This window comes from Tachypleus tridentatus, chromosome 9 (genome assembly GCF_004210375.1).
Source record: "Tachypleus tridentatus isolate NWPU-2018 chromosome 9, ASM421037v1, whole genome shotgun sequence".
Taxonomy (NCBI): domain Eukaryota; kingdom Metazoa; phylum Arthropoda; class Merostomata; order Xiphosura; family Limulidae; genus Tachypleus; species Tachypleus tridentatus.
Genome location: NC_134833.1, coordinates 144,471,577 through 144,482,585, shown reverse-complemented (window position 1 = coordinate 144,482,585; position 11,009 = coordinate 144,471,577). Strand labels below are relative to the sequence as shown.

The 11,009-nt window shown below is 31.5% G+C and overlaps 1 protein-coding gene across 2 annotated transcripts; it reads left to right on the top strand.

Annotated features, from left to right (window-relative positions):
• The first annotated feature begins 292 nt into the window (after nucleotides 1–292).
• On the top strand, nucleotides 293–10,529 carry LOC143226589 (solute carrier family 35 member G1-like). 2 transcript variants are annotated; one of them, XM_076457764.1, is made up of 3 exons: nucleotides 293–870; nucleotides 3,699–4,579; nucleotides 10,296–10,529. In XM_076457764.1, the coding sequence occupies exons 2-3, from the start codon at nucleotides 3,726–3,728 to the stop codon at nucleotides 10,348–10,350; spliced, it is 909 nt and encodes a 302-aa protein (XP_076313879.1). In that variant the 5' UTR covers nucleotides 293–870; nucleotides 3,699–3,725; the 3' UTR covers nucleotides 10,351–10,529. The 2 variants fall into 2 exon arrangements, with proteins under 2 accessions (XP_076313879.1, XP_076313877.1); XM_076457762.1 differs by lacking the exon at nucleotides 10,296–10,529 and having other exon boundaries at nucleotides 295–870; nucleotides 3,699–6,618.
• The last annotated feature ends 480 nt before the right edge of the window (nucleotides 10,530–11,009 follow it).

Sequence of the window (11,009 nt, the reverse complement as noted above, 5' to 3'; positions counted from 1 at the left end):
CTCAAAGATAAGCCCTAAGAACTTTGTCTCATGGACCACGTGTAACACAACTTCACAGATACAGAGTTCAGGATCTAAGTGAATACCCCGTTGGCAGCAACGGTTTTAGAGAGGAAGAAATATAAACCATTTGCTGTGGAGAACATCCAACGCTGGTACTTGGTTGACCTTAGCTCCAAATGGACCAGAGGAGTGACCGTGGGGGAAGCACCTCATGGCTGCCCATCTACAGGAATTCAAGAGAAAAGTGGTGTCTTAGGGTTGGACCCCTCAATCACCAGGATCCTGTCCTCCCTCTTCAGGGGTCGCCACGCAAACCCAGAGGAGGTAAACTAAAGGAAGCAGAACTTTCTATGGGAAGTCCCCTCACCATGTACAGGAATCCACATCTGAAGGTTGCCATAAAGACAAAATACAATAGGATCATTATTTGCTGCGTATTTTATAGCACGCTGTGTTCTATTGGTGAATTAGAAAAACTTATTCCCCCAATTTTTTATTTTACTCAATTTAGGTACTAAACTCTCATTTTATGAGAAGCCAAAATAATGAATACATTTCATTTTTTTATTAAATTGTAACTCACTAATGTAAACACCACACAGATGAATTTCTTGCTGGCATTTTCCGACCTACAGCACAACTGTTTCTGATAGTTCAGGTACAGTTATCATTTATTTAGATTAACAGTCCCGTTCAGCTCTAAGACATGGCAGTGAATTGCGCAGTTTTCAACTGCTGTTTCAAAGTTATACACGTACAATGATAACCTTCATCTGAACAGTATGAATTTGGTGGAACTCAGTTTAACATTTACATTCGACTTATGTTTAAAGCATCCGAAGTGTGCGACACACAGCTCTGAACCAGGTTAGTTGACATATCTTTAATTTTATTCATACGTTTAACTCTCCTGGTGCTATATGAATTTATATTTTTCATTTCTTAGTTAAGAAAGACAGGAAAATTAAAACGATTTCACTGCAGCCTATCTGTCATAAATGAATAAAACAATACTGAACGGAACGAAGTGTCAACAGTTTTATATCTAAGTAACTAGTTTCTACCTATTCACGCGTCCTCTTCATTTTAACATTGTGTTCCGGGAGAAATAAAAAAAAAAAACTGTTCAACAAACGACTACGTGACCCCTCATATTGGAATTCCTTTAAAGACACAGACGGTTAGGAAGTTGGTCAGTTGTTTTCTTTCATTACTATCTTTTGTGATCTACAGTTATCAATCGAGAATTTTTTTTTTCAGTACTGTCGAGAAAACCCAATTGTAGAGAAAAATATATATGTAAAAATGGCTCGTTTGGGTTGAGAAAATATTTTACGTAGGGGAGCGAACAACTTTTTTTCGGTCATCGTCAGGTTCACAAAGAAAGAAAGAGGTAACTGACCGGAAGTTGACCACAAGTTTGAAAGGGATTGTGTGACTATGTGTCGGAATGTGGAGGGCGGTGTTAGATATTTGAATATGTAATTTTATATTGTTTATTATATTATTTTTAATATAGGTATAAAGGTGTTTTTTTGTATCGGTTTATTTTGGGTTTAAGTTGTTGCATAAGTAAGGGTTCTTTAATTTTGCATTTGTTTATGTTTGTTTCTTTATTTTGTATTTGAGTGTTTTCTATGGTTATATTGCGTTTATTTGACTTGCTTGGCCCGGCATGGCCTAGCGCGTAAGGCGTGCGACTCGTAATCCGAGGGTCGCGGGTTCGCGCCCGCGTCGCGCTAAACATGCTCGCCCTCCCAGCCGTGGGGGGTGTATAATGTGACGGTCAATCCCACTATTCGTTGGTAAAGAGTAGCCCAAGAGTTGGCGGTGGGTGGTGATGACTAGCTGCCTTCCCTCTAGTCTTACACTGCTAAATTAGGGACGGCTAGCACAGATAGCCCTCGAGTAGCTTTGTGCGAAATTTCCAAACAAACCAAAAAAAAAATTATTTGACTTGCAGTGTTCGAAAACGTGTGAAGGTGACTTTTTATGTTCTTTGAATCTGGTTTCCATTTTTCCACTTGTCTCTCCAATATAGAAGTCGTAGCAGTTATCACTTTGTATTTTATAAATAATGTTGGTGTGGTGTTTGTCAGTGTAGTTTTTACATAGTATATACCTCAGTTTTGTGCCTGGTTTTTGAATAAATTTGGTATTAACTGGAACGTCATATTTTGTTACTAGTTTTTGCCAAATGTTGGATATATTTCTGGTCATGTCGGGAATATATGATATACAGCAGTATATGGTTTCGTGATTTTTTTAATTCGTGAGATATATTTATATTTGTAGGTTAATTTTGCTTTCTGTCTAGGTGTGTTCGTATGATGTTTTCTACGGTTTGTGGAGGAAACTTATTGATGTTGATGAAGTATTGTTTTATTTTGTCTAATTCATCGTTAATTTTATCTGGTGAGCATAGTTTTATGGCTGTGTTTATTTGGTTTCTTAGTAAGTTGTGTTTTTGTTTTATTTCATGTGCTGGATCCCAAGGAATGTATAGTCCAATATGAGTGATATTGTTCGGTAGATTTATGTTATAAATTGTGTGTCGGTTCTTGTAATTTTGATGTTAAGAAATTTTCTTTGATTGCTTTCTTTTTGTTCACATCTGAAGTTAATGTTGGGATGTATAGAGTTAATGTGATTGAAAAAATTATGTGTGTGTTCTGTAGATCTAAATCCCGCAACCGTGTCATCTGTATATGTGTACCAGTATAGTGGTGGTTGTAATGCTGTGTTAAAATTTGGACAGTTTTTGTTCTCGTTTCACGTTATGGATGAAACTTATTTAGCTTAGTAGATCATGTGGTGTCTAAGGAACTATTGTGGTTTTAAAAACCTTTATAAATGTTTCATAAAATTAGTTTTTATATTGAATGAAAATTTCCAAAATAAATAAATTTCTCTTATAATATTTGAAATATTATCTTCATAATTTAATTCAATTAGAAATTTATACCTCATCTCTTAAACCAGTAATATTTAATTTAAAGGAGAAACCCTGTAAAAACATAGGAACAAAGAAAAATGTTCAAGCTACTAACGTAATGACACACTCCATTTTTCTTTAAATTTGGTTTGTTTTTACAACATTAGCTACAATACCATTCATAATAATCTTACTGTAGATCTTAAAACTAATGTTATCACACTTTATAATTATGTAGATCATGTTTCATTGTTAACTTGTTATATGGGTTTAGAACTAAGATAAATATCCTAAAGTAGACAAACCTCTGTAAACGTGTTTTGTAATAACTGCCAACAAAATCGTTGATGAATAAATCGTTTTATCTTTTATGAATTTTAAAATATCTTGTGTTTAACTTATGCCATTACGTTCATCTTAAAAGACTGTTATAATTATTAAATTTGTTAAATTGTACGTTACGTTTTTAGTTCTGTCTTTATAGTTACCTTTATCTTGGTTAGAAACTATTGATAAAAAATTGTTTAAAACACATATATGTATAGAAATGTAATACATGATATGCGTGTATTATCACACTGAAGATCATATTACACTTGTTTATAGAATAGGAATTTGGATCAATCTGTAACGTAGTCATTTTTAAGTTTTAGAAAGATTTATTAAAATAAGATTTGACAAATCTAACGCTTTATAGTATTAATAAGATGTTTTTAGAGATAATCAAGAAAAAAATTACTACATTAACTTTTATTCGCAGCATCTTTGTCGACATACAACTGTGGACATGAAAACTTCTGACCAGACATTCAGTTTTAAGAAGTTCAAGACTGTTCCAGGAATTGGAATTATTTTGGGAATGACATCAGGATTCATGTATTCTCTGGCGATCCTGAATTTGAAGCTGGTATCAGAAATTAGTCCGGCCCAGTTTCTCGTAACTCAAGCTCTTATCCAGTGGGGAATTTATAATGTTTTTATTATTTATTCGAACGCCAATTACTTCGGAGAAAAAGGAGAAAGAATTATTTTGTTTTTTAGAGCTTTATTTGATGGAATAGTAAAAGCCCTAATGATATACTGTTTTCATTGGCTCCCTCTTGCGGATGCTTCCACAATCTATTCCTCTTCTCCAGTGTTCATTAGTTTGCTTGCTTACTTGGTTTTGAGAGAACCTTGTAGGGCTTACAATGTATTCGTCTTAATGCTGACGATGACGGGCATTATTTTGATTATCAAACCAACGTTTATCGTAGGAACGTTTCAAGATATTCATGACGTAGATAATCGGTGGAAAGGAATTACGGTTGGATTTTCTGCGTGTCTTTTGAAAGCTTGTTGCTATACAATGGCCCGTAAACTTCAAAAATCACCACCTCAAGTTGTGTCCGCCATGATGTCTATTTTTAGCCTTGTTGTGGGTACTTTTCTATTGTTTTTCTTCGAAGAAATTCAAATATCATCTTGTGGCATAAACAGTGTTCTTGTTGTGAGTTCTGGCATCTTTATGATGCTCAATCAACTCCTCACCACAACAGCCTTACAAGTGGAAAATGCTGGACCAGTGTCTGTTGCTCAAAGTCTAAATATAATTACAGCCTTTTTATTCGATATTTTCATATTAAATACCATCGCCACCTGGTACAGTATTTTTGGCGCTGTTTTAATTTTTGTTGGTGTTCTTCTAACAACATTAAAGAAAGTGAATTAGTTCTTAATATTTTAACATAATAATTTACTTCGTGCTGTTATTAATATTATTTGGTTTCTATTATTTTTTGCATAATAACTTTTTCACTGTTTTATTATTATTATTTCAAAGCTTTTGATAACCGATGCTCGTAATGTCGTTCACAGTAAATAGTTTTAACACTAATGCTTGAAGCTAAGTATATTATTTTCGATGGATATTAAATATACTGCAAGAATTTTACAGCAGTTTAGATGTTCTTTGCCTGAGTTTTCTTTACTGAATCCTTTTTGTGGAAGATATTGAAGTTACGCCTTATTTCAGTTATGTGTTAGATCGATATATTGTGCTGTATTCGAAGAATAATTGACGTTATCAGACAAACAAACTAATGTATGCGTAAACTTACTTCATAAAACTAAATGACGTAATTCAGGTTATAATCGATCACACATTATGTAAATATTAACTGTAATTTTAATTAGCTCGTTCTAGCAAACAATGTTATTATTATCAATATTATTTTATTCTGAAGTATTAACTAAGAAACCGTACTGTGTTTGTCAGTCAAAATATCTTTCCATCGTGTTTTATATCACGAACGATTCAAAACAAGTATGTTTCAATAATACTCATTTTTTAAACTGTTTATAGATCAGACATGTTTTCAATAACATTGTTTTAATTGTTGTAGATCAAACATGGTTTTAATAACACTCAGGTTGTAAACTATGCACTAGCAGTATAAACATAACTTCAATAATATCCAGTTTTGAAACTTTGCAAATACGAAAGGCTTTTGATACTAAAAACATGGCTGTTGTAGGCCTAGGATACAAATAGATCATGATGTAGCTTTACGCTCATTTAAAACACATAAACTAGTAAAGAAACAAAATTATAAAAATGAAATATGATTCTAAGTTTACACTTACATACGGTATAGTTGTTATCATATCCAGGTACGAAGTTTGAAGTTCCAGGCTGGAGCTTCGATAAAAATTTTAATATTGTAATAGTTTCTCTTCACGCTCTAATATTGTTTATATTCTATCACTGGAAAACAATAATATTTATGTTGTGTATAGAGTTTTCGATGTGTATATTTTATATCTCAGAAAAACATATATAAATTGTCCATCTACCGGTTGGTAAAGACATGTTGATATTAAATCTGACATTTAAACTGATTCGGAAAACCAATTAAAAAACACTAAAGTGAAGAGTTTTCTATGTTTGACAGAGAAGTAAAGGAAATAGATATGCAAACGATGAAATTTCAATAGTTCCATTCAATGTTCTAATTATGTTATAGTTTATATCAAGGAATTGTGAGATATGTGAAAATGTAATATATTTAATTAGATAAAATCTGTTATTAGTTTAGTTTTATGTATAGTTCTTACATAAAAAAACACCAATATTAAATAACTAAATGTAATTAGTTGGACACGTTTAAATTGATAGGAAAGATTCTGAGCTTATTTTCAATACAATAATAATCCTTCAAATATTGCCTCTTCTATTTCTTCATTGTTAAACGTGTATTGTGACATTCCCTCCTGTTCGCTAAATTTGTAGAAGATTCTCGAATGTAAGAATCAACAATGTATATATGCACGTAAATAACAATATTGATGAATTAGCTGAAATTTCTAGAAAATTTCCTCTCAAACTTATAAGTGGTATCTAATGCAACGTGTATACTGTTGATTTGCTACGGTTTCTATACTACAAGCGTCGGGAGCTATAGTTATGAATAAAGTTTATTAATCGGAAAACAACAAATACTGACCAAAAACATTTATATGTTTCAAACAGTTACAAACTATTTAAACTCAGCAAATTATCATGAAACGTTAGTATTTCTACTTTAATATTAGATACTTTTAGCGGTGAAAATCTGACGTGCAAACAGAAAAGATGTTCATATTTACCTGTTATGTAAACTGTACCGATATCAACTCGAAAATAATTTCCAGACCACATTGAAAACTCATTTGTTTTTGTTAGTTTGTAAAATTTTTGTTTATCAAATCGTTATCTCTAACAACTGTTTGGGAAGACAATTATTTTAAATTATGTTATCACTTACATATTAAAATATACATGTGTTAAGAAAGAAAACTGTGTGTATTAATATTGTTGGCAGACCTCATTAATTACTACATCTTCAAATTTAATTAAATTCAACATTAAAATAAAATTTAACTTAGTTTCAGGATATTTGTCATCAGAATACCTAAAATAATAAATTAGAGACTCGCTCAAGATAAACTATAATACGTAAAAGTAGAAATGAAAAATGTTTTTAGTTTCTGCTGTCAGTGAAAGAGAAAACTTAAGTTAGAGGTAACGAATATTTTATTGTTAAAGACAAACAGGTGCACGAAAACGGGTATTGGCAATATGAGCTCTTTGAAAAGAAAAATGCAGAGGTTGTGTGATAAGAAGTGGTGATAACGTTAGTCGAGAGGATCTCTGATGATGTCATTCAAGTTGAAGCTAACAATATGATATAATGTACGCATACAAAGTGATTCATTAATATAAGTAACACATCACATTATATAACCTACATGCATCATCTGGGAACAGCCAATCGGCGTTAGTTGAATTTCCATCTGTAAACAACATAAAATAACTCTTCAGAATTTACGTGGGAAAAAAATATAATATTAGTTGTTCCATATTATTGAAGAGACATTGTTTGACAGAAGAGTAGGATAAACCTGAAAATGGAAAACAATTTTTTAGTGTTTAACTCTTATGAAACAGATATTCGAATATTGATTTTATGTACAAGAATGAACCTACAGTTAATGTCGAATTGTAATCGTCTCTACACTGATTGAACGTTAAATACCGTTCCAGATCTTCTGAAAAATAATAGGTGTTTCATAGGCTGGAACGATACATTGCCGTCCCTCTAATTTATACATTGTTGCAGTATAAAAATGAACACACATATATTAGATATGTTAAATATATGTTAGATAGAGTTAAATTTAAAATTCTGTGTCTATGCTATATGTGCGTTAAGCAAGTTTAATTAGGTGGCTGATGCTTTTTTAGAAAATAAATGTATAAACATTCGACAGATTACATCAGTGATTTCAAAACTAGAGCTGACAGAAGTTTCATATAGGTGACACTACACGTATAACTAACAAATAAATATTTACAATATTTATTTATTTCAATAAATGTGGCTACATAACAATGTTTATGCTGGAGATGTTTCAAAATCCCAAACTATGATGAACGCATGATAGTCCAGAGTGACTATTATTTAAATTTTCTATTTAGTTGTTACATGTTGTATATATTTATTTATCAACACTCTTCTCACCTGCTCTGGATGTTCAACTAAACCAGAAGTACTTGAACTAATGATAACTGAAGGACTGATGTAATAGAAGTAGTGATGATTATGCAGTATTAAAGTGTTCATTATACCTATAAATATCACCCCAGCATCCTTCCAATAATTCTCTTTTGTTCAACAGTTTTCAGTTACTTTGCTATATTTAACGATACTTATCTGTATTATGGTAAATATGACTAGAGCTATACACTAGTGTCTTTAATCTCTTTCCGTATTTAGGATGGTGCAGTTGAACAGACGGATATTTTTCCTGTATCACAAAGTTTTTTGTCAATCATGTGCTCTTTTATAATATGTTCATCTTAATTTTTGCTTCATATAAAACTAAACTAACATTTCAGGGTCCTCTTATATTCTTTAAACCTTATTATACTTAGATTTTTAAATGTTATTGCTCCACAAAAATTACACTGTAACAAAACAGATACACAGTGAAAGTTATTTGACTTTTAATCATATTATACGATTTTTGTTATGGTGTTTGAAAATTAAATTCATTTTATGGAATGAATTTAAACCTTATTTAGTAGAGAATATTATCTCTCATTGTGAGGAATATACATATATTTATTTATTATAGGTACAAAATGTTTACACGAAACACACTAATGTACACTAACAAATAATTTTTGGAAATAAATAAATATTAATAATACCCCTGTGTTACGTGTATGGAATGACACCAGTTCGTTGTGGGTGAAAATTTAGGTTACAAGCTTTAGTTTCTCTTCACCTCACTAGGTGATTTAAGGTTAATTAGCACCTAAATAAAATAATTTTTATGGTGATCACTGCACCATAAAAACATTCAAATAAAGAATTTTGTTAATTTTCAGGCTGATTCCCAAAAGTACCATAAAATAAAAATATGACTTCGACCTTTTGTATTAGTTATTGATGTCAGAATTTGTTGACTAGTATAACACATTAGATTATGATATACAATGATCCTGTTAGAAATGTTTTTTTCTCAAAATATACACTTTCATTTATCAATAATTAAAATTAAAATAAACTATAATTTACTGTGGCCTATCAACTTTTTCCATATAAATATTAAACTCAGTCATTTTTAAGTCGTCAAAGAAAGTTAACAGCTGATGATGATACGTTACGTGTTTAGAGAGATTGTGCTAATTAAATACGTGTGTTTGAAACGAAAATAACATTTAAAAAATATCTTGTTTATTGGACTTGTTTCTATGTTTTATTCTAAGTGCAATACAACGTGTTAAAACGAAAAGCCATATCGCATGTTAATAGAAGTTTGTTGTCTTTAAAACCTCTACAGTTCAGGCACAACCATTTCTATTCTAGAACTTCTGTGTTGAGGGAGAGCAACCAGATGGACTTACCTTGCCAACTTTAGCTCAACTTACCTTACATTCTTTAAATCGTGTTTATATATTTTATTTATAGAACGATAAGTACAGCTGCAAGTAACACACTAGGTTGGCTTACACAGGATATGAGAAATAAAATTAAAGAAAAGCATCACAAATATTAGAATTGTGAATTGACTGGTAGCACGAGACTTTTATAATATTATTGAATACCAGGAACGTTGGTCAAATAGGACAAAGAAAGATGTACCAGGAAACGACTGGCTGAAAGATTGTAATAAAACATTTTATGAACTTTAGAACGTTATTGGAGAATATACATATTTTCACTGAAAGAAAATCTCGTGTTGCAATCTTTCAGACATTCTTTTTAAACGTTGCTTTTCAGGTGGATGAGGTTAAGGATATAGATTTGGTTTCTGGAATTTTAGAAAGCATTTGACAAGGTGAAACTTAAAAGGCTTGTAAAAAATTTATTTCGTTAGATATGGAGGATAAGTAAACTAATTGGTCAGAAGGGTGTCTGGGTGAAAGAGTGTTATTAGAATGGTGTTTCGTTAAACTGGATGAATGTAAGTCTTCGAATCATTCCCGTTTTCGATTTACCTTAATGAGGTACGAGAAGGAATGTTGATGAAATAAAAATATTACCTGAATTTGTTAATGATGTCAAAGTTTTGAGTATTGCTATCTTTGAAGAGGATATTGATGGTGTGAAAAATAGTTTAGATCATTTATTGAGATGAGCAAATAAATGGAATATTAATTGTAATCATAATAAAAGTAACATTATGCATGTAGGTAAAAATAATTTGTAATACATGCATAATAAAAGTAACATTATGCATGTAGGTAAAAATAATTTGTTTCCTTCTTTTTGAATTTTGTGCAAACCTATAAGAGAGCTATCTGCGCTAACCATCCATAATTTTGCAGTGTAAGACAAGAGAGAAGGCAACGAGTCATCACCACCCAAGTTATTTACCAATAAATAGGATTTCCCGTGAGATTATAACGCACCCACAGCTGAAAGAGCGAGAACGTTTAGTGTGCCAAGGATTCGAACAGCAACCCTCAGATTACGAGTCGATCGTCTTAACCACCCAGACATGCCGGGCCTATAATAATTTTAATTATAAGTATAATTTGAGAATAATCTTAACATTGTCATAAAAGAAGTGACCTTGATGTAATTGTTGATTAGTTCTGAAGTCATTAAAGCAGTGTGCTTTTGGTGGTGATAAGACAAATAGGATTTAGACCGTAGAGGTCACTGATTAGGTCAAATTTGATTAAATGTTTTTAGTCTTAGGCTACTTACCATAGGAATGACATTAAAATGCTGGAACATATTCAGAGGATGGTAAGTAAAATGATACCTCGGATGGAAGGGTTGTCATATGAGGAGAGATTATGATCTTAAAATTGATAAAAATAAAAACTAGAGGAGATCTGACTGATGTGTTTAAGATTCTAAAAGAAATCTATAATACTGATGAATCAACATCTGTCATACTTAACATCGAGAATTTTGTACGTATGAGTCATAAATATAATTATAGGCAAAGGGGAAGCTGTTCTCAGCTACGAAAATTTTATTTTTTAAATAGGATTAAATGGAATGGATTGTTTCGTGTGTTGTTGAGAGAA